At 61.2% G+C, this 23723-nt stretch overlaps 2 protein-coding genes across 2 annotated transcripts; both read right to left on the reverse strand.

Annotated features, from left to right (window-relative positions):
- Window positions 1–34: 34 nt before the first annotated feature.
- On the reverse strand, window positions 35–21145 carry UBA1 (ubiquitin like modifier activating enzyme 1). The gene is made up of 26 exons (XM_041406323.1): window positions 21038–21145; window positions 19364–19474; window positions 18674–18732; window positions 17644–17812; window positions 16573–16707; window positions 15767–15873; window positions 14916–15006; window positions 14378–14510; window positions 14145–14242; window positions 13232–13378; window positions 12423–12578; window positions 11683–11793; window positions 11041–11121; window positions 10469–10624; window positions 9402–9567; window positions 8779–8975; window positions 8211–8275; window positions 7084–7279; window positions 6508–6582; window positions 4871–5060; window positions 4271–4359; window positions 3776–3868; window positions 2738–2929; window positions 2111–2212; window positions 1225–1325; window positions 35–340 (listed from the first exon to the last, which is right to left on the reverse strand). The coding sequence occupies exons 2-26, from the start codon at window positions 19472–19474 to the stop codon at window positions 205–207; spliced, it is 3156 nt and encodes a 1051-aa protein (XP_041262257.1). The 5' UTR covers window positions 21038–21145; the 3' UTR covers window positions 35–204.
- Window positions 21146–22119: 974 nt separating this feature from the next.
- Window positions 22120–23715, reverse strand: NDUFB11 (NADH:ubiquinone oxidoreductase subunit B11). The gene is made up of 3 exons (XM_041406326.1): window positions 23538–23715; window positions 22817–22947; window positions 22120–22313 (listed from the first exon to the last, which is right to left on the reverse strand). Exons 1-3 carry the CDS (start codon window positions 23688–23690, stop codon window positions 22190–22192), a joined length of 408 nt encoding a protein of 135 aa, XP_041262260.1. The 5' UTR covers window positions 23691–23715; the 3' UTR covers window positions 22120–22189.
- Window positions 23716–23723: the final 8 nt, after the last annotated feature.

Consider the following 23723-nt stretch of genomic DNA (forward strand, 5'->3'; position numbering starts at 1 on the left):
CAGTGCCAGTGTCATGTGACTCAGACACGCCCCCTTTTTGCCAAGGTCTATGTTTATTGGGTGGGGCCCTTGCCCCGCCCCCAGACCCCGCCCCCCACCAGGGGGCGGGACCGACACAACAACGACTATGGGAGGGGGCGGGGCGTGATGGGGCGTGGCCTGTGCGGGGGCGTGGCCGGGCGAAGGGGCGTGGCCAGGTGCCCCCTAGCGGATGGTGTAGCGCACATAGGGCACCTCGATGTCGGCGTCGCTGTCGTCGTTGCAGCACAGCTCGAACACCAGGGCCTTGACGTGGCGGCCCAGCTTCTTCTTGGACACCCGCGTCACGATCTCTGTCATCCTGTGGGGACAGGGGACGTGGGGGACATGGCAGGGACAGGGGGCACTGTCATCCTTCAGGGACAGGGGACATGGCAGGGACAGGGGACATAGGGGACATGGCAGGGACGGGGGGCACTGTCATCCTTCAGGGACAGGGGACATGGCAGGGACAGGGGACATAGTCTCTGTCATCCTGTGGGGACAGGGGACGTGGGGGACATGGCAGGGACAGGGGGCACTGTCATCCTTCAGGGACAGGGGACATGGCAGGGACAGGGGACATAGGGGACGTGGCAGGGACGGGGCACTGTCATCCTGCGGGGACAGGGGACGTGGGGGACATGGCAGGGACATGGGGCACTGTCATCCTTCAGGGACAGGGGACATGGCAGGGACAGGGGGCACTGTCATCCTTCAGGGACAGGGGACATGGCAGGGACATGGGGCACTGTCATCCTTCAGGGACAGGGGACATGGCAGGGACATGGGTCATGGTCTCTGTCATCCTGCAGGGACATGTGGCATGGGTCATCCTGGGGGGACATGGCAAAGATGTGTCAGAACACGTGCCATGTTCTTTGTCATAGGAGGGTGACATGGCCAAGACACGTGGCAGAGGTCATTCTCTGGGGACAAGAGGGGACACAGGGAGTGCCAGGGCACACCCAAAGGGGATGGGCACACACAGGGAGGGGACATGGCCACCCCCTGTCCCCACCCTGGGACATGTCCCCCCCACCACAGGGCTGTGTTCCCCAGGACACATCCCTGCCGTGGGCTGTGCCCTTCCTCCTACCCTGCTGTCCTGTCCCTGCCCTGGACTCCACCCATGCCCCCAGTGTCCCCCAGTATCCTCAGTGCCCCCCATGTCCCCCAGTGTCCCCATGTCCCCAGTGTCCCTACGGTTGGTCGTGGCGCTCGCGCAGCTTGGCAGCCGGCATGAAGAAGGAGTAGAGCATGGACACGCCCTGGGACAGCATGGTGATCTCCAGCCGGTGCTCCTTCTGTGGGGACACGGGGACAGGGTCAGTGGGGCTCGGGGACAGCGGCCACCACGGGAACCCTGGGGCCCTGGGGACATCAGCCACCATGGGGCACCCACAGGAACCTCATGGCCTTGGGGACATGGACTACCACAGGGGTCAGCGAGGCTTGGGGACATTGGGCACCACGGGGGTCAGTGGGGCTTGGGGACATCGGCCACCACAGGAACCCCATGGCCTTGGGGACATGGGCCACCACAGGGGCTTGACCCTTCCCCAGTTCCCAGCACTCCTCTCTTGGTTGGGGTCCCTCAGTTGTCCCCTGCCCCCCTCCCAGTCCCTCCCAGTACCTTGAAGTAGGCGAGGAACTGGCGCAGGGTCATCTCCTGCCCGTCGGGCTGCAGCCCCTGCACCTCGAACCGGTCCCACAGCGTCCACTCCACCTCGTAGTACTGGGGACACGGTGGGGACGGTCAGAGCCACGGGGGGACCCCAAATCTGTGCTGGGAGTGACCCCTGGCCCCACTGTGACCCCAAATCTGTGCTGGGAGCAAAGCCCAGCCCCACTGCAACCCCAAATCTCTGCTGGAAGGGAAACGCAGCCCCACTGTGACCCCAAATCCCCTCTGGAAGAGAACCCCAGCCCCACTGTGACCCCAAATCCCCTCTGGAAGTGACCCCCAGCCCCACTGTGACCCCAAATTCCCTCTCTTGACCCTTCCCCAGTTCCCAGCACTCCTCTCTTGGTTGGGGTCCCTCAGTTGTCCCCTGCCCCCCTCCCAGTCCCTCCCAGTCCCTCCCAGTACCTTGAAGTAGGCGAGGAACTGGCGCAGGGTCATCTCCTGCCCGTCGGGCTGCAGCCCCTGCACCTCGAACCGGTCCCACAGCGTCCACTCCACCTCGTAGTACTGGGGACACGGTGGGGACGGTCAGAGCCACGGGGGGACCCCAAATCTGTGCTGGGAGTGACCCCTGGCCCCACTGTGACCCCAAATCTGTGCTGGGAGCAAAGCCCAGCCCCACTGCAACCCCAAATCTCTGCTGGAAGGGAACCGCAGCCCCACTGTGACCCCAAATCCCCTCTGGAAGTGACCCCCAGCCCCACTGTGACCCCAAATCCCCTCTGGAAGTGACCCCCAGCCCCACTGTGACCCCAAATTCCCTCTCCCTGCACCTCCAGCCCCACTATGATCCCAAATCCTCTTTGGAAGTGACCCCCAGCCCGCCCACTGTGACCCCAAATCCCCTCTGGAAAGGACCCCCAGCCCCACTATGACCCTAAATCCCTTTTCCCCACACCCCCAGCCCCACTATGACCCCAAATCCCCTCTTCCCACACCCCCAGCCCCACTGCGACCCCAAACCCCCTCCGGCCTTGCCCCCAGTGACCCCACCCCGCCGTGCCCTTGCCCCCCGGCCCTGGCAGTGCCCACCTTGTTGCGGGGGCAGGCGAGGGGCTCGGAGAAGCCCACGAAGGGCAGGGCCAGGTTGAGGAAGGCGTTTTTGTAGGAGCTCAGCCGGCGGTGCCCCTGCACCAGCTTGAAGAGCTCCAGGCACGCCAGGCCCACCACGGCCGCCGTGGTGGTGGCGATGGCCGGGATGATCTTCCCTGCGATCAGTTTGCTCTGGAAACACAAAAAAAGGGATTTAGGGTTTAGGGGATGGTCCCAAAAAACCAGCCTGAATGTCATCCCACAGAACCCCCAGGGCCTCACAGCCCCACTGTGGGGTGCGTATGAGCTCTGGGGGGTGGCCCCAAAAACCATCCTGAATGTCCCACAGAACCCGCAGGGCCTCACAGCCCCACTGTGGGGTGCGTATGAGCTCTGTGTGTGCCCCACAGCACCCCACAATAACCCCTGAAATACCCCAAAGCACCCCCCAGCACCCATAAAAACCCCACAGCACCCTGTAATAACCCCTGGAACACCCCAAAGCACCCCCTAGCACCCATAATAACCCCATAAAAACTCACCAGCACCCCATAACAACCCCCGTAACACCTCCCAGCACCCATAAAAACCCCACAGCACCCCACAATAACCCCTGAAATACCCCAAAGCACCCCCCAGCACCCATAAAAACCCCACAGCACCCCACAATAACCCCTGAAATACCCCAAAGCACCCCCCAGCACCCATAAAATTCATACAAACCCCACAACACCCCATAACAACCCCTATAACACCCCCCAGCACCCATAAAAACCAGACAGGTCCCTGCAGACCCTCACCCAATGTGGCATTAACAGCCCCCCAGTGCTCCCCCACTGCTCCCCCGTGTTCCCAACCCCTCCACCAGGGTGACATTAGCAGCCCCCAGCACTCCCAGTGCTCCCAACCTCTCATCTGCAGTGACACTGCTGCCCCCACAGTGTCCCCCAGTATCCTGCAGCCCCTCCCCAGTGCTCCCAGTGCCCTCCCAGTGCCCCCAGTATCCTGCAGCCCCTCCCCAGTGCTCCCAGTGCCCACCTTGTGGCGGTCGGCCGGGGGGATGTCGTAGTTCTCTGCCCGCAGGTTGGAGGCGGCCACGATGAAATCCATGTGGAAATTGGTGTCATCGTCCTGGGGACAGCCAGGGAGGGGTGAGGGCACCCAGGTGGGCAGGGGGCACCCAGAGGTGGGTGGGGGGCACTCAGGGGGGCAGCACCCACCTTCTCAAAGTCGATGGGGAACATCCGGAACCCCGGGAGCTCCTCGGGGCTGGGCAGCGACGCCTTCAGCTCCTCCAGGCGCCCGTCATCTGTGGGGAGGGAGGGAGGGGCACATGTATGTGAGACCCCTGCACCCCACGGCACCTGTGGGACCCCCCCGGCACCCCCACGGCACCCGTGGGGACCGAGGCGGCCACGATGAAATCCATGTGGAAATTGGTGTCATCGTCCTGGGGACAGCCGGGGAGGGGTGAGGGCACCCAGGTGGGGCACCCAGAGGTGGGTGGGGGGCACTCAGGGGGGCAGCACCCACCTTCTCAAAGTCGATGGGGAACATCCGGAACCCCGGGAGCTCCTCGGGGCTGGGCAGCGACGCCTTCAGCTCCTCCAGGCGCCCGTCATCTGTGGGGAGGGAGGGAGGGAGGGGCACATGTGAGACCCCTGCACCCCACGGCACCTGTGGGACCCCCCTGGCACCCCCACGGCACCTGTGGGGACCCCCAGCCTCTCACCCACAGTGGCATTCAAAGCCCCCCAGTGTGGCACTGGCAGCTCCCCAGTGTTCCCAGCCCCCTTTCCCAGTACCCCCCAGTTCTCCCAGTGCCCCCACAGCCCCTCTCTCAATGCCCCCAGCCCCTCACTCAGTGTTCTCAGTCCCCCCAGTAACCCCCAGCCTCTCAGTGCCCCCCAGTTCTCCCAGTGCCCCCAGGCCCTTTCCCAATGCCCCCCAGTACCCCCAGTCCCTCTCTCAGTGCCCCACAGGCTGTACCCAGCATGGCCCTGGCAGTCCCCAGTGCCCCCAGCCTCTCTCCCAGCGCCCCCAGCCCCTCTCCCAGTTCTCCCAGTGCCCCCAGCCCCTCTCCCAGTACACTCCAGTACCCCCATCCCCTCTCCCAGTGCCCCCGTGCCGTACCCAGCGCGGCGCTGGCGCTCTGCAGCTCCTGGTCGGACACGTGGATGCGCACGCCGGCCTTGGGCGCGAAGGGCGGCACGCGGACGTGCCGCAGCAGCTCGGCCACGGCCGCCCGGTCCCGCGAGCCCGCGATGCCGTAGCTCTGCGCAAACAGGTTGGCCGCCGCCACCACGTAGTCCAGGTGCAGGGGCTGGGGGACACAGGGCACAGGTGGCACCCAGAGGGGCATGGGCGGCACCCAAAGGGGGCAGGTGGCACCCAGAGGGGCACAGGTGGCACTCACACAGGGGTGGAACCCACAGGGGGCAGGTGGCACTCAGAAGGGCACAGGTGGCACTCAGGGGTAGAACCCACAGGGCGGAGGTGGCACTCAGAAGGGCACAGGTGGCACTCAGGGGGGGAACCCACAGGGGGCAGGTGGCACTCAGAAGGGCACAGGTGGCACTCAGCCAGGGGTGGAACCCACAGGGGGCAGGTGGCACTCAGAGGGGCACAGGTGGCACTCAGACAGGGGTGGAACCCACAGGGGGCAGGTGGCACTCAGAAGGGCACAGGGGACACCCATGGGACATACGGGGCACCCACAGAGGTGCAGGTGGCACCCAGAGGGGCTGGAGTGATACTCAGAGGGGCAAAGGTGGCACCTCAAAGTAACAGTGCAGCACCAAAGGGGGTGAAGGTGGCACTGAAGAGTGACAGGTGATACCCAGAGGTGATGAGTGACAACTAAAGGTGTGGCACTCAGAGGGGATGGAGTGACACTCATAGAGCACCCACAGAGCACAGGTGGCACTCAGAGGGGCAAAGGTGAGGTCCCCTCCCGTAAGTGACACAGCCTCTCTCTCAGGTGACACAGGTGAGGTCCCCTCCCCCCAGGTGACCCAGCCCCTCCCCAGGTGACACAGGTGAGGTCCCCTCCCCAGACAAGGGTGGAACCCACAGGGCGGAGGTGGCACCCAGAGGGGCACAGGTGGCACTCACACAGGGGTGGAACCCACAGGGGGCAGGTGGCACTCAGAAGGGCACAGGTGGCACTCAGACAGGGGTGGAACCCACAGGGGGCAGGTGGCACTCAGAGGGGCACAGGTGGCACTCAGACAAGGGTGGAACCCACAGGGCGGAGGTGGCACTCAGAAGGGCACAGGTGGCACTCAGACAGGGGTGGAACCCACAGGGGGCAGGTGGCACTCAGAGGGGCACAGGGGACACCCACGAGACATACGGGGCACCCACAGAGGTGCAGGTGGCACCCAGAGGGGCTGGAGTGATACTCAAGAGGGGCAAAGGTGGCACCAACAGGGGGAAGGTGACACCTCAAAGTAACAGTGCAGCACCAAAGGGGGTGAAGGTGGCACTGAAGAGTGACAGGTGATACCCAGAGGTGATGAGTGACAACTAAAGGTGTGGCACTCAGAGGGGATGGAGTGACACTCATGGAGCACCCACAGAGCACAGGTGGCACTCAGAGGGGCAAAGGTGAGGTCCCCTCCCGTAAGTGACACAGCCTCTCTCTCAGGTGACACAGGTGAGGTCCCCTCCCCCCAGGTGACCCAGCCCCTCCCCAGGTGACACAGGTGAGGTCCCCTCCCCCCAGGTGACCCAGCCCCTCCCCAGGTGACACAGGTGACCCCACTCACGTTGTCAGGGTCAAATACGAGGGGGTGGGGGCAGCGCTTGGGCCCCGACCAGAACAGAGTCCCCGAGTTTGTTTTCTGGGGGGAGAAAGAAAATTTGGGTTAATGAGATCATTAATTGAGATTAATGAGTTATTAATTGGAGTTACTGAGCAAATTGTTTATGTTAACAATACATTAATTAGATTAATGAGATAATCAAGGGGTGCTCTCCTACTTTGATGGACGTTAGGGTAAATGAGGTAATGAATAGGGTTAAAAAGGTAACGGGTGTTAATGAGTTAATTAATTAGCAGGTATTGGAGTTAATGAAAGAAGGGGGTAAATAAGGTCATTACCAGGGTTGATGTGATAATTAATGAGGGCTGACAATGTAAGTAATTAAATTAACACGTTAATTAAGGCAGTCCCACCTGTCCCGGGGGGGAGGTTGTGCAGCAGCTGGCAGATGTTGGGGTAAATGCAGTTGGGGTAAATGAATCAATGGCGGTAAACGAGGTAACTAATAGGGTTAATAGGGTAATTAATCAGGACTAAGGATGTCATTAATTAAATAACGAGTTAATGAGGCTCTCCCACCTGTCCCGGGGGGAAGTTGTGCAGCAGCTGGCGGATGTTGTTGCTGTACTGGCGGTGCCAGTGCCGGCAGGCCCAGGCCACGCAGTCGGGCCAGGCGCGGGGCCGGTCGCTGACCAGGCTGCGCTGCACGGCCTCCAGCACCTCCAGCGGCTGCGTGCCCGCCAGGCGCAGGGTCCGCTCCAGGAACTTGGGGTCCCTGGGGAAAAGGGGGTGCAGGGGGTTAGGGGGGGTCACAGGGGTCCCTGCCAGGTGCAGGGTCCGCTCCAGGAACTTGGGGTCCCTGGGGAAAAGGGGGGTGCAGTGGGTTAGGGGGCTCCCAAACAGGCAAGGTCCACTACAGGAACTTGGGGTCCCTGGGGAAAAGGGGGTACAGGGGGTTAGGGGGGGTCACAGGGGTCCCTGCCAGGCGCAGGGTCCGCTCCAGGAACTTGGGGTCCCTGGGGGGAAATGGGTACAGGGGGTTAGGGGGGGTCACAGGATGCAGGGTCCACTCCAGGAACTTGGGGTCTCTGGGGAAAAGGGGTGCAGGCGGTTAGGGGGGGTCACAGAGTTCAGGGTCCGCTCCAGGAACTTGGGGTCTCTGGGGAAAAGGGGATGCAAAGGGTTAGGGGGTCACAGGAGTTATTGGGGTACAGGGGTAAAGGGTCTGCTCCAGGAACTTGGGGTCTCTGGGGAAAAGGGGGTGCAGGGGTTAGGGGGGGTCACAGGGGTCCTTGCCAGGCACAGGGTGTGCTCCAGGAACTTGGAGTCCCTGGGGGTAAAAGGGAGTGCAGGGGTTATGGGGAATCCCAAAAATGTGAAAGGGATCTGTTCCAGGAACTTGGGATCCCTGGGGAGAAAAAGGGGGTGCAGAGGATTATGGGGTTACAGAGGTTATGGTGGTACAGGGGGTTATGGGCGTTAAGGGTCCCCTGCAGGAATTTGGGGTCCCTGGGGAAAAGGGGTGCAGGGCATTATGGAGATCCCAAAAAGGTGAATTTGGGGTCTCCAGAGAAAAGTGGTACAGGGTTAAGGAGATGTCTCAATGAGGCACAGGGTCCACTCCAGGAACTTGGGGTCCCTGGGGTACTCCTGTGGGATTTGGGGGAGGCCCAGTGGGATTTGGGGTGCCCGACCCCCACACTCACATCAGGTACTGGTTCACGTTCTCGGCCGGCTGCTTGAAGAGCCCCTCGAACTCGTCACGCGCCCACTGCAACAAGGGGGTGTCACTGGGGGGTCCTGGCACCAAGGGCACCCCAAAACGGGGACTGCAGTACCCAGGACACCCCAAAACGGGGACTGCAGTACCCAGGACACCCCAAAACGGGGACTGCAGTGCCCAGGACACCCCAAAACAGGGACTGCAGTGCCCAGGACACCCCAAAACAGGGACTGCAGTGCCCAGGACACCCCAAAACGGGGACTGCAGTGCCCAAGACACCCCAAAACTGGGGAACCAGGTGTCCACAACCCCCTAAAATGGGGACTCCATTGTTCAGGACCCCCAAAACAGAACCCCAGAGCCAGAATCCCCCAAAGCAGGGAGCCCAGAGTTTGGGATGCCCCAAAATGAGATCCCTGTGCTCTCCAGGACCCCTCAAATGCCACCAAACCTTCTGGAACCCCCCAAAAGACCACCTGGGCACCCTCCAGCCAGACACACCAAGTGCCCCCCACACCCACCAGGGTGCCCCTGGGCACACGTGGACGCACCTGCAGCGTGTGCTCGATGGCGTTGGGGAAGTTCTTGAGGGTGCAGATGGGAATGGCCTTCTCGGGGGGGTCCTGGCTGGAGCTGTAGGACTCGCTCAGGAACGGGATCACCACCTGCACGTTGCCCTTGGTGCCCAACGTGCCCGACTCCAGCAGCGGCTTCCGGTAATAAACGCAGCGCCGGTCCATGTACAGCCCTGCCCGGGGGTGGGGGGCAGTTATGGGGCAAGCCAGGGGGTACAGGGCACCCTCAGGGGCCTATAGGGTACCCCCAGATACAGAACATCCCACAGTACATGCTGCCTAAGGTCTCTAGGGGTCATGGGGCACCCCATGAATTTGGGGCACCCCAGGGGCTGTGGGTGACCCAGATATGGGGCACAAGCAGGGGCTATGTGGCACAAGTAGTGGCTGTGGGGTAGCCCCACAAGGGTCCCCATAGCCCCCAAGGATCCCCATAGCCCCCCAAGGGTCCCCATAGCCCCCCAAGGATCCCCATAGCCCCCCAAGGGTCCCCATAGCCCCCCAAGGATCCCCATAGCCCTCCAAGGGTCCCCATAGCCCCCCAAGGGTCCCTCCAGCACCTCCAGAGGTCTCTGTGGCCCCCAGCCCCCCGTGCTCACGTGCATCCACGTTGTCCAGCGCGTTGGCCACGCCGTCCAGCCCCTCGAAGAAGTCGTCGTCGTAGACGCGCTCGGTGTCGGGGCCCACGCGGTCGGTGCGGCTGCTGACGCGCAGCGCCGGGTTCATCTCCCGCGCCGCCGCCGCCGCCCGCTCTGACTTCAGCTTCTGTGGGTGGGGAAGAGCTGCTATGTGAGCCACGCCCCTTGGGACACGCCCTTGTAGGCCACGCCCCTTTCCTAATGCAATGACACATCTCAGAAACTCAATCGGTGATGTTAGCCAAGAAACTCAACGGTTGGCATTGGCCAAGAAACTCAACTGTTGACGTTGACCATGAAACTCAACCATTAGCATTGGCCAAGAAACTCAACTGTTGATGTTGAGCAGAAATGTAATCATTGACATTGATCAGGAAAATCAATCGTTGATGTTCAAGAAGTAATTTAACCACTGACGTTGACCAAGAAACTCAACTGTTGATGTTGAGCACAAACTCAACCATTGATATTAACCAGGAAAATCAATCGTTGACATTGAGAACAAAACTCAATTGTTGACTTTGGCCAAGAAACTCAACCATTAACGTTGAGCACAAAATTCAATCGTTGATGTTGACCAAAAAATTCCACCATTGACGCTAGCAAAGAAAATCAACAGTCGATATCGAGCACGAAACTTGATTGTTGATGTTGGGCCAAGAAACCGACAAGCACAAAACTCAACCTGAAACACTGGCCAAGAAACTCTAATGGTGACATTGGCCAAAAAACTCAACCGCTGATGTTGAGCACGAAATTCAACCACTGACACTGGCTAAGAAACTTAAGTGTTGACGTTGAGCATGACACTCAACCGCTGACGTTAAGCCCAAAACTCACCAGTGACCTTGACCAACTCAATGGTAGCCAACTTAAAGAGTGGTTGACCAACCCCCATTGGCTCTGCCCCTCCAGACCCCCTCAAACTCTGCCCCTCATTGTCCCCCCAACTCCTCCCTCCCCGCCCACTCCAGCTTGGTGTAGCCAACCCAACGTTGACCAACGCTCTGGTCACTCCCAGCCCTCACCGTGACGTCCCACGGCCGGAAGAGGAACTGGCGGTTGAGGTTGGACTTCTCGATGGTGTCCATGTCGGTGACGGTGATGCTGCCCTCAGGGCCACAGCCCAGTCCCACCATGGCAAAGTTCTTGAGCAGCTCACAGCCAATGGCCCCTGCTCCCACCTGCCGGGGACACGTGGGGACATGTGGGGACAGAGCACGAGGTGGCCCACAGGGTTGGAGACATGTGGGACACAGCAGGAGGTGGCCCGGTGGGTTGGGGACACGTGTTGGAAAAGGGATGGGGGTGAGAGAACTCTTTGTAACACGAAAAGGACACAGAGCTGGGGACACGAGGGACATTGAGGACATGCAAACGACTTGAAGGAACAATCAGGAAACACGTGAGGACACCAGGGGACAGCAAAGGGACACGTGGGAACACTTAGGGTGGCCCAGGAGGGCTGGAGATGTGCGTGTGGGAGAGGCAACACTTGGTAAATCCACAAAGGGAAATTTGGTGGCGTTTGAGGAACAGGTGACAGCACAAGAGACTTCTGGATGATGGAGAACACACTGGTGACATTGGGGACACTGACCACGAAGTACTTCTGGGCGCCCAGCTTGGCCTGCAGCTCGGCCCCGAACACGGCGATCTGCCCGTCGTAGCGGCTGTTGCGCTGGGGACAATGCGACACCGGCGTCACCTGGCTGTGTCACCTGCCAGGGGACACCCCCGGGGCTGCAGAGCCACCACGGGGACTCAGGGGTGACAGCAGCCATGGCTATTTCCTCAAGGAATGACCACCCTCAGGTGCTGGGTGGCCACCCTGACCCTGTGATGCATCTGCTGTCCCCAATGGGGTGACCAATGGGGATTCCCATACCAATGTCCTCCAACCAATGACCCACCCAGGGGTGACACCCCCAGTCTCTCAGGGGTGTCCCCTCACTAGTTGGCACTGCTCCTCTGGTGTCCCCAAGCCCCTCCAGGCGTCACCCAGGTGTCCCAATGTCCCTCACCGGCTGGCACTGCTCCTCAGGTGTCTCCCAAACCCCCCAGGTGTCCCCCGGCCCCCCCAGCCCCCAGAGGTGTCCCCGTGTCCCCTCACCGGCCGGCACTGCTCCTTGGTGAGCAGTAGGTCATGGCTCACTTCAAGTGCTCCTCCAGGTGTCCCCAGCGTCACCCAGCCCCCCCTAGGTGTCCCCAGTGTCCCCCAGGTGTCCCAGTGTCCCCTCACCGGCCGGCACTGCTCCTCGGTGAGCAGCGTGTCGCGGTTCTCCTCGGGCAGACACTCGAGCGCGTCGAAGTAAAGCCACTGCGTGATGGGCGTGAACTTCCCCGACACGGCCTGGGGGACAGGGACAGCCCCGGGACAGTCAGGGACAGGGACAGCCCAAGGACATGCCAAGGGCAGTCTGGAACAGGGACAACACAAGGACACACCAGGGACAGTTTGGGACACGGACAGCCAAATATAAGAGAAAGGCACAGCCCACGGACAGGGACAGGGAAACCCTGGGGGATCAATCAGGGACATCCCAAGGGACAGATCAGGGACATCCTGGGGACACAAGGACAGGACGCTGGGAGACACATCAGGACATCCCAGAGGACGTGTCAGGGACAGGGCTGGGATCCTGGTGGACACGTCAGGAACAGGAACCTGGAAACGTGTCAAGGACAGGGACAGGGACCCAGAGGACACAAGAGGGACAGGACATGGACAAGGCAGAGACCTCAGGGTGACACGTCAGGGACAGGGCCAGAACCCTGAGGGACACATCAGGGACAGGACAAAGACATGGCAGTGTCCTCAGGGGAACCCCAGTGAACACCTCAGGGACACCACAGTAATCCAGACACAGACACTGAGTCTGGTGCCCCAGGCAGAGGCACGTGAGTGGCTCCAGCTGTGACACAAGGGGACACACGGGGACAGTGTCCCTAGGTGGCCTTGGGGACACGGGGACAGAGTACCTTCATGACCTCCTGCGCCGCCAGGCCGCCGATGAAGGCGTTGACCGGGGCCAGGTCGCCGGTGGCCTGGAAGGCCAATTCCCGCACCAGCTCCTCGTCCAGCTCGGCCCCCGCGGCCACCTCCTTGGTCAGGGCCACCACCTCGGCCGCGTCACCCTGCCGGGGACAACGACAGGGACACGGTGGTGGGGACAGCAGGGAAGGGCCACAAGTGAGGCTTGGTGGCCTCCATGGCCTCAGTGGGGATACAGTGTCCCCAAAGGCCACTCCACAGTCTGTGACACCCCCAAATGATGTCACCAAGAGATAATGGGACTGTGGTGGGGATCCCTGTTGGTGCAGGACTCAGTGGCTCCATGTCCCCAATGTCCCTCCAAGCCCCAACCACCCCAACCCCTCTGATATCCCCAAATTCTGGTGGAGCTCTGGTGACCTCCAGGTCCCCAACACCCTCAACGTCCCCAGAGTCATCAGCTGGTGACAGCGCCCTGGGGGTGGCCATAATGGGGCACATCACAGTGATCACCAGGTGCCGAACCCCCCCAATGTCCCCATTGTCACCAGGACCCCAAGGACATTGTGTTGTGGCAGATCATGGTGGCCTCCATGTCCCCAACACCCTCAATGTCCCCAGTGTCACCACCTGGGGGTGGCCATGATGGGGCAGGTCATGGTGGCCTCCATGTCCCCAACACCCTCAATGTCACCAGTGTCACCAGCTGGTGACAGAGCCCCAGGGACACTGTGTTGGGGCAGGTCGTGGTGCCTCCCTGTCCCCAATGTCCCTCCTGTCCCGCCGGTGTCCCCACCTGGTGGCGGGGCCGCGGGGCGCGGCCGTGCTGCCGCATAAAGCGGTGCAGGCCCTGCCACGCCCAGTGCAGCATCGAGGGCCTCTCGGCCTTCCCGAAATCCGTCACCATCATCTCGGGCTCGGCCACCGCGTCCCGCAACCGTTTCTGGAGGAGACATCCCAGTGTAAACCAGTATAAACCAGCAGAGCTCAGTATAAACCACTATAACGCACTATAACCCAGTATAAACCAGTATAACCCTATATAAACCAGTACAGCCCCACACAAACCAGTTCAGCCCAGTACCCCAGCAGCGCGTCCCGCAACCGCTTCTGGGACAGGATGGAGACAGGCGACATCCCAGTATAAACCAGTACAGCCCAGTACCCCCTAAGCACATCCCACAACCGTTCCTGGGGGGACACCCCCGTGAAAACCAGTATAAACCAGTACAACCCAGTATAAACTGGTACAACCCAGTATAAACCTGTACAGTCCAGTATAAACCAGCACAGCCCAGTATAAACCACCACAACAAAGTACAGCCCAGTCCATACCAGTAGAACCCCGTATAACCCAGAACACTCTAATGCAACCCAACACAAACCAGTACAACCCAGTACAAAATGGTATAGCCCAGTACAAACCAGTATAAACCAGCACAGCCCAGTACAAGCCCATATAGACCAGTATAATCCAGTAAAACCCAATATAGCTCCTTATAACCTTGTGCAGCCCAGTATAACCCAGTATACGCCAGCATTACCCAACACAAACCAGTACAACCCAGATCAACCCAGTGTAGTTCAGTACAGCCCAGTATAACCCACTGGCCCCTAAGTCCCTCCCAGTGTCCCCCAGTCCCTCCCAGTGCCCCCCAGTCCCTCCCAGTGCCCCCCAGTCCCTCCCAGTGCCCCCCAGTGCCACTCACGAAGTGGATGTGCTTGGGCATCTTGACCTGGGTGACAATGCCACCCCGCACGTAGTCCCCGTAGCCACTGGTGTCCCCAATGCTGAACGTGTAGGGCCCTGGGGACACGGGGGTGTCACCAGGGCACCCCAAAAAGAGATCCAGGTGTCTGGGGTACCCCAAAAAGGACCCCAGGTGCCTCAGAGACCCCAAAAGGACCCCCAGGTGAGGGACCCCCCAAAGCCAGGGCTCACCCAGCACGCGGATCTCCACGGGCCCGCAGCGGTTCAGCTCCTCCATCCCCTCCACCTCCGTGAAGGTGACAAAGTCGCCCGTCTCGAAGCCGTGACGCGCCTCGTCCAGGCAGGTCACCTCCCCAGGACAGCCCTGGGGACACGGGGCAGCGTCAGGGGACATGAAGGGGACACCGAGGAACCTCCCTGGGACAGCCCTGGGGACATGGGAGACCCAGGAACCTCCCTGGGACAGCTCTGGGGACATGGGACACCCAGGAACCTCCCTGGGACAGCTCTGGGGACATGGGACAGAGTGACAGGACACAGGGACATCCACACACCCAAAGGGGACCTCATCCAGAGGGGATCAGGGCACCCAGGAACCTCTCCAGGGCACCCCTGGGGAGATGGGGCACACCTGGGGACATGGGGGACACAGGGGGTGCTGAGGGGACCAGGACACCCCAGAACCCCCCTGGACAGCCATGCGGGGACACCCCAGAGCTGTCCCCTCCCCGCACCCTTGGGACACCCCATAGCTGTCCCCTCCTGGTACCTTGGTGACCATGGACACCATGGCACTGAGGGGCTGCTCCCCGTTGGGGTCTGTCACCACCATGTCGTCCCCAAAGTCACAGAACAGCTGCCTGTGAGGGGGGAGGGGATCAGTGTGGAACCCCAAAAGGGATCCACTCTAAAATCCCCCCCCAAAAATCCCACCCCAGGAAAGAATTTCCTAAAAAGTCCCCTCTAAAACGGATCCATCCTAAAATCCCTACCTCAAAAATCCTAACCTAAAATCCAACCTCAGAAATTAAAACCTCTAAAATCTTCCCTCCCAAAAAAGAGCTTCCCTAAAAATCTTCACCCAGAAAGGATCTACTCTAAAATTCCCACCCCAGAAAACAATCTCCTAAAAACCCCACCCCAAAAGTCATCCACCATAAAATCTCCACCCTAAAATCCTCACGCCAAACAGGAACTTTGTAAAAATCCCCCCCCAAAAGAGATGCACCCCAAAAACCCCACCCCAAAAGTCATCCACCATAAAATCTCCACCCTAAAATCCTCACGCCAAACAGGAACTTTGTAAAAATCCCACCCCAAAAGAGATGCACCCCAAAAATCCCATCCCAAAAGAGACCCCGCTAGAAAAGATCCACCCCAAAAGGGATCTACCCCAAAAAGGACCCCCCCCCAGAAAACACCCACCCCCAAAGGGATCCACCCCAAAAGGGATGCACCCCAAAAATCCCACCCCAAAAGAGACTCCACTAGAAAAGACCCCCCTCAAAAGGAATCTACCCCAAAAAAGACACCCAAGAAAAAAGCCACCCCAAAAAAGATCTACCCCAAAAATCCCACCCCAAAAGGGACCCCAAAAGCCCCCACGTCCTCTGCTCTCACCCGAAGAGCCCGCGCGTGTCGGCCACCACCAGCTTGATGCCGTGGCTGTGGCAGAAATCGCCCACCCAGAGCTGCTCCTCCAGCGGGGAGTTGGTCAGCACCACCACCTGTGGGACAGGGCACCTGGGCACTCACCTGGGCACTCACCTGAGTGCTCACCTGGGCACCCACCTGGGCACTCACCTGAGTGCTCACCTGGGCACTCACCTGGGTATTCACCTTGCTCCCCTGGCCCCCTAAGTGGAACATCTGTCTGAGGGTTACACCCGTGCCCAGGTGGGCACACCTGAGGGTTACACCCGTGCCCAGGTGGGCACACCTAGCTGAAGGTTACACCAGTCCCCAGGTGGGCACACCTGCCTGAGGGGGCACACCTGAGGGTTACACCTGTCTGAGGGTTATACCTATCCCCAGGTGGGGACACCTGCCTGAGGGGGCACACCTGAGGGTTACACCTGTGCCCAGGTATGCACACCTGCCTGAGGGGGCACACTATTCTGGGAGTTATACCTATCCCCAGGTGGGCACACCTGTCTGAGGGGGCACACCTGAGGGTTACACCCGTGCCCAGGTGGGCACACCTGCCTGAGGGTGCACATCTGAGGGTTACACCTGTCTGAGGGTTATACCTATCCCCAGGTGGGGACACCTGCCTGAGGGGGCACACCTGAGGGTTACACCTGTGCCCAGGTGGGCACACCTAGCTGAGGGTTACACCAGTCCCCAGGTGGGCACACCTGCCTGAGGGTCACGCCTGCCTGGGGTGTTACACCTGTGCCCAGGTGGGCACACCTGTGCCAGGTTACCTGGAATGTGCCCAGCAGCTCCTGGGACAGCGGCTCCCGGGTGCTGCTCACGGCCACGTAGGAGTTGAGCTCGGCCAAGCGCGGCAGCGTGGCCTCGGCCCGGCTGCGCCCCACGTCCTCCTCCCGCAGGTAGAACTGGGGGGAAGGAGGGGTCAGGAGCCCCAAAACATCCCCAACACAACCCCAAAAACACCACCAAAAACATCCCCAAAACAACCCCCAAACACCCCACGTCCTCCTCCCGCAAGTAGGACTGGGGGGAACGAGGGATCAGGAGCCCCAAAACAACCCCAAAAACAACCCCAAAAACATCCCAAACACAACCCCGAAAGCAACCCCAAAAACACCCCCAAAAACATCCCAAACACAACCCCAAAAAAATCCCCAAAACAACCCCCAAACACCCCACGTCCTCCTCCCGCAGGTAGAACTGGGAGGAATGAGGGATCAGGAGCCCCAAAAAATCCCCAAAACAACCCCAAAAAAAAATTGAGGGATCAGGAGCCCCAAAACATCCCCAAAACAACCCCCAAAAAAAATCCCCCCAACACCCAACTCCACTCTCCTGCAGGTAGAACTGGGGACAGGGAACTAGGGTCAGGAAGCCCTAAAATACCCCGAAAACACCCCCAAAAACATCCTCAAAACTACTCAAAACACTTCCAAAAACATCCCCAAAACAACCTCAAAAACATCCCCAAAACACCACGTGCTCCTCCCCCAGGTAAAATGCGGAGAGGAATTGAGGGGTAGGGGAGGCTGGAACCTCTAAAAATCCCCAAAACACCCTTCAAAACCTCCCCAAAACCCTAAAAACATCTCCAAAACATCCCAAAATCCCCACAACACACTCCCAACACCCCCAAAACCAACCCCAAACCACCCCAAATTCCCCCAAACCACCCCAAAATCCCCCCAAACCACCTGGAAACCCCCCATCACCCCCCCAATAAACCTCCCTCTAAAACCCCCTTACCCCCAGAAGAAACTCCAGCACCCACTCGCAGCAATTAACGACAACTGAGGGTAAAAAACCCCAAAAAAATCCCAGGAAACCCCACGAGGACCCACCTGGGAGGCCAGGTCGGCCCAGGCTGCGGGGTGGGGGTCGTGCAGGGTGACGGATTTGACCCCCCCCAGCACCAGGTTCTTGGCCACTTCCACGCCCAGCCCCCGCAGCCCCGACACCAGCACGTTGGAGGTCTGCATGCGCTTCATGGCCTCGTGGCCCAGCACGTACCTGGGGGGAAAAACCCCAAAAACATCAGGGGGAACCCTAGAAAGCTCATAGGAATTCAGAACTTGCAGGGGAAACTCGTCAAGGTTGGAGGAAGCCCCCCCCAGGTCAAGTGTGTCCTGTTTAATCCTCTGTATTTATAAAAAAATCCCAAATTTATGGGGAAACCCTAATCCATGGAACCCCTCCCAACCCATAAGGAACCCCAAGTCTTTGGAGAAACCCCAAATCCATAAGGAACCCCAGTCTATGGGAACCCCAAAAATCTCAATGAAATGCCAAAGAACGCAACGGGAATCCAAAAACCTCAATAAGAACCCAAAAATCTCAATGAGAACCCAAAACTCTCAATGAGAACCCCAAACTCTCAGGGGAAACTCCCCATACTTATAAAAAACCCCAAACTTATAAAAAAACCCCAATCCACACCACATCCCTAAATCTGTGGGGACCCCACAACTCACAGGGCAAACCCCAAACTATGGGGAAACCCCAAATCCATGGGGAAATCCCTAATTATGGGGAAACCCCAAATCCATGGGGAAATCCCTAATTATGGGGAAACCCCAAATCCACAAGGAACCTCAAATCCATTGGGAAACCCCAAATCCACGAAGACCCCACAGCTCACAGGGCAAACCCCAAGCTATGGGAAAACCCCAAATCTATGGGGAGACTCCAAATCCATAAGGAACCCCAATTCCCTGGGGAAATCCCAGATTATGGGGACCCCTCCCCCACTCCATAGAGAGCCCCCCAAGTCCGTAGAGATCCCAAACCCCTTGGGGACCCCAAACCCTCCTTGGGGACTCCAAATCCCCCTCGGGGACCCCAAAATGTCCCCCCCATGTCCCCCTCACTCACAGCTGGCGGGAGTAGAGCCCCTCATCGATCTCGGCCTCGGCCCCGTTCTTCGCCATTCCCTGGGGACAGAGGGGACAGCGGTGTCACCACGGGGACACTGAGGGTGACAATGGGTGTTGTGACACCCTGAGACAGGGAGCAGGACCCCCAAGGGGTGGCAGGGGATGGCAGAGTGGTGTCACTCTGTGCTGACAACAGTTGGGCAGGTGACACCTTGTGGGTGATGCCACCCATTGTTGAAGGCACACTGGAGACTAGGGGACAAATGTCACCCTCAGGACAAAGGAAGGGACAGCAAAGGACAGCAACTGTCACCAAAGCATTGTTAAGAGTGACCCTGAGGGGACCAAAGGGACACTGAGGGACATGTGTGACCCCCAAGACCCACAGGTGACACTGTGTGGGTGACACTGCCCATGGTGGGAGGGACATTGGGGACCTGGGGGACAAGTGTCACCCTCAGGACAAAGAAGGACCCTACAAGGGACAGTAAATGACTCTGAGTAGAGTAAGGGGACATCAAGAGACACACGCCACTCCCAAGACCAACAGGTGACACCAGGTGACACCGCGGCCCGAGCAGCAGCTCTGAGCGCCACAGAGGTGACAATGACACCAGGGGCTCCCCAGAGGGTGACAAAGCCCCCGTGGGTGGTGCAGGGTCCCCGAGGGGGTGGTGGTGGCACTCACGTTGGCGGGGGTGACGCTCGGGGACACGGCGGGGGCAGGGGCGCGGCTGGAGCCCGTCGGTGGCTCTGACCCAGAGACGCGGCGCTTCTTCGACAGCGGGGAGCTGGACATCTGGGGACAGGGACACCAGGGACACTCAGGGACAGCTGGGGACAGTCACGGACTGCTGGGGACACTCAGGGACTGCTGGGGACAGGGACACTCAGGGACAGGAACACACAGGGACAGGGACACTCAGGGACTGCTGGGGACAGTCACGGACTGCTGGGGACAGGGACAGTCAGGGGATACCTGGACACAGGGACAGTCAGGGACAGCTGGGGACAGGGACACTCAGGGACAGGAACACACAGGGACAGGGACACTCAGGGACAGTTAGGGACAGAGACAGTCAGGGACACTCAGGGACAGCTGGGAACAGGGACACTCAGGAGACACCTGAACACAGGGACAGTCAGGGGACACCTGGAGACAGGGATAATTGGGGACAGCTGGACACAGGGACAGTCGGGCACAGGACAGGGGACACACAGGGACAGGTGGGGATGGGGACAGCTGGGGACAAGGTGAGGGTCAGGGGACAGCTAGATAACAGCTGAGGTCAGGGACAAGTCAAGGGACAGCTGGGGACACCTGGAGACAAGGACAGGTCAGGGGACACACGGGGACAGCTGGGGACAAAGAGAGGGTGGGGATATCCATGGGCAGAGAGGAGCTGGACAGCTGGGGACATCTGGGGACAGGAAGGAACTGGACATTTGGGGACTGCCAGGGGTCAGCTGGACATTTAGGGACAAGGACAGAGGACAGGCAGGGTCACACGAGGACAGTGCTGGGGACAGCAGGGACACTGGGAGAGACACGGGGTGATGCTGGGGGCAAGAGGTGACACCTGTGGGGACCTGAGGTCACCCACAGCAGGGGGTGACACACAGGGTGACACATCGGGTGACGAGAGGTGACACCGGGGACAGGGGATGATGCTGGAAGTGACACCAGGTGACACCGGAGGTGGCAGCGAGGGCCACGCAGGGATGGAGAGGGTGATGCAGGGTGACACCAGGTGACAGCGGGGACACAGAGAGTGACACCAGGTGAATGGGGTCACGGGCGGGGCCAGCAGGTGCGACAGTCCCCGCGCTGTCCCATTGGTTGTCACCGCCCTGGTGACACCAGGGACGGACAGGGCGACACGCAGGGATGGAGGCACACACAGAAGGGTGGGGAGGGACACTTGGGGACAGCGAGGTGGCACTAAGGGACATCAGACCCCACCAGCACCCCGCAGACCCAGGCACAGCGCCGCCCCCCACCCCCGAGAGCGCTCCCAGCACCGGGGGTCCCATCCCGGGGCGATCCCGCCCTCGGGGCCTCCCCTGCGGGGGTTCCCCATTAACCGGGGGGTTCCCCATCCCCGGGGAGCCCAACCGGGGGGGTTCCCCATCCCCGGGGGTGCCCGACCGGGGGTCACGGTCCCGGCCGGCGCTCCCCATCCTGAGGGTCCCGGTGTGAGGGGGGGGCGGTTCCCCCTCACGGCTCCCCCCCGGCCCCCTCAGGCCCGGCGCCGGCTCCCCCAAGGCGGGGCCGCGCTCGCCGGCCCCGGGACCGCCTCCCCGCGCTCCTGCAGCCCGGGGCAGCCCCCGAGGACCCCCGGGCTCGCCCCCGGCCCCGCACCAATGTCGCTGTCCAGGCCCCGCCGCCGGGTCCCGCCCGCTCCGCTCGGCTCCTCCGCGACAAGATGGCGGCCGCGGCCGCTGCCACCCGCCGCCCCCTCCCTGCGCGAGCGAGGCCCCGCCCCCGGCGCTCTCCTATTGGTCAGCGCCGCCCGGCGCCGCGCTCTGATTGGTTGTCACCTCCCGCCACCGCCCGCCCCCTCCCTGCCCGCCTCGCCCGACGCGAGGATTGGGCGGGCGCGCCCCGGCTGGCCACGCCCCTTTTCCTGCCGCAGGGCCCCGGATGGGGAAGGCCACGCCTCCTGTGCAGCCTCGTGACGAGGCGTGACTCGCGCCGCCCCAACGGCGGCCGAGAAGGGACAAGGGGCTGCAAAGGGCGGAGTCCAGGGGGCTCTGGGTAAATACGGGGGGTCTGGGAGCTGTAGGGGCCCGTGGGGGGCTATGGGGATCTAAGCCGAGTTTTTGGGGGGTTATGGGGGACGATCAGAGGTTCCTAGGAGAGGTTAAGGAGCCCACAGGAAACCGCGGAAGACTTTACATGGTGTCATGCCCAATTACACAACTTAGTAGAACTACCGAGAAAAAATTAAATAAAGGCATGCGAAGTAATGCAGGAACCTAGAGAAGCCTAAGGGGGACCCCCAGAGGCACAGGGGGCTACACACAGGAGCGTGAGGAGGACCTGAGGGGCTCTAGGGGCCCGAGGGGGCTCTGCGGCAGCCCAGGGGGAGCGTGGGGAGCCTCGGGGGTCTCCAGAGCCCTAGGGGGGCTCACCCGCAGGTTATGTGGGGCTTGAGTGGCCCTAGAGGGCCATGGGGGGGCATAGAGGGGCTGTGGGGAGCTATAGGGGCACATGGGAGGGGCCGTGAGGACCAAAGCGCCATTTCCGCGTGGTGTCGCTGCCCGGTGACGTCACAGAGCCGCAAGGTCCGCTGGGAGATGTAGGCTATTGAGTATAGAGGAGAAACGGCGAGGGCCAGAGACCCATTTCCGCGTGTCGCTGCCTGGTGACGTCACGGAGCCGCAAGGGCAGCTGGGAGATGTAGTTCCTTTTTCCTACCCCCAAAATAAAAGGCGCAGGAGTCGGGGGGGGACCCAGAGCTTTATTCACAAACCAACAGCGGGGTCCGGGGTCACTCCGGGGGTCCGAGGGTCACTCCGGGGGGGGCAGGGGGAGGCGCTTGGGGTCGTAGTAGTTGGAGGTGAGCAGGGGCAGCCCCCGGCGCTCCCGCTCCCGCACCAGGATCTCGGCCTCGCGCCGCGCCCACTGCTGCAGCCTGCGGGGAAGGGGACGGACAGGTGAGCCCCACACCTTGGGGACATCCCAAACTCCCTCCCAGGTGTGCAAACCCTCCTCCTGAATGGCCCAGGTGTCCCTGTAGGTCCCCATAAGCCCCCCAGAGTCCACCCTAATCCCCCCCAGTCTCCTATAGCTCCCCCAGAGGGCTCTGCAGACCCCTCAGTCCTCTCCCAGGTCCCCCATGGGCTCCTACAGACGCTCCCAGAGCTGCCAAGGGCCCTACAGACCCCAAAACCCCCAAAGAAATAATAGAAACCCCCGCAGGCTGTACAAGGGGCCTTGTTGGAATTCCCTTGGGAGCTCCTACAACACTCTCAGGAGACCCTACAACACCCACAGACCCCCCAAAAAAACCCCTATAAACCCCAAAGATGTACTTGAGAGCCCCTCCATAGCTTTGCCAGGAGCTCCCCTTGTGGCTGCCCCCCTCCCCCCTTCACCGTGGGGGGTTTCCCAGGTGAGACCCCCCCGCTCACGGACCCGTAGTCGGGCAGGTAATGCACGAAGACGGAGCCGAGGACGATGGCGATGGAGATGCCGGCCAGGAAGGCGGCGCGCATGTTCAGCACGTCGGCGTCGGGGTCGGCCGAGAAGCCATGATAGTCGGGGTTCTGTGCGGGGGAGGGTCCCGTGAGCCCCAGGGACCCCCAGCTGTGCCCCAGCCCCTCCCCCAGGACCCCCAGGTGTGTCCCAGCCCCTCCCCCAGGACCCCCAGGTGTGTCCCAGCCCTGTGTCCCAGCCCCTCCCCCAGGACCCCCAGGTGTGTCCCAGCCCACCCTCAGGAGCACTGAGGGCCAAAGGAGCCACCTGAGCCCCAACCCCAGGTGTGTCCCCTCCTAAATCCCAGCACTGGCCACGCCTTTTACTGGCCCCGCCCTTCCCTGAGACACACCCATGGTCCCCAAATAAGTCCCCCCCAATTCAGACCAGGCCACGCCCCTTCCAGGCCCCACCCCCTCACAGCGCGTGGTGAAGCCCCGCCCCAAATTAGGCCCAGCCCCACAAAGCCCCGCCCCTTCCCAGCGCGCTCCAAGATGCCAAAGCTCCGCCCACAACCTTTAAACCACGCCTCTTCAAAAATATACCACGCCTCTTTTTAGTCCTTGACATCAAGCCCCGCCCCCAGCCCCGCCCTTGGCCACGCCCCCACCAGCCCCACAGAAACCCCTCCCGCCCCACCGCTTTGCCCTTGGCCGCTCACCTTCCTCTGCGCCACCAACATCGGCTCCTCGTCGTGCGCGTCGGCCCCGAGCGGCCGCGGCAGCGCCACGGCCCCGGGTGACCCCGCCGAGCGGCCCCGAGCCCCGGCGGGCAGCGCCCGCAGCGCCCGGAGCGCCCGCCACAGCGCCGCCATCTTACCCCGCCGCTCACGCCTCGCCTCTTCCGC

This window comes from Onychostruthus taczanowskii, unplaced genomic scaffold, assembly GCF_017590055.1.
Source record: "Onychostruthus taczanowskii isolate IOZ18803 unplaced genomic scaffold, ASM1759005v1 scaffold249, whole genome shotgun sequence".
NCBI classification, from domain to species: Eukaryota; Metazoa; Chordata; class Aves; order Passeriformes; family Passeridae; genus Onychostruthus; species Onychostruthus taczanowskii.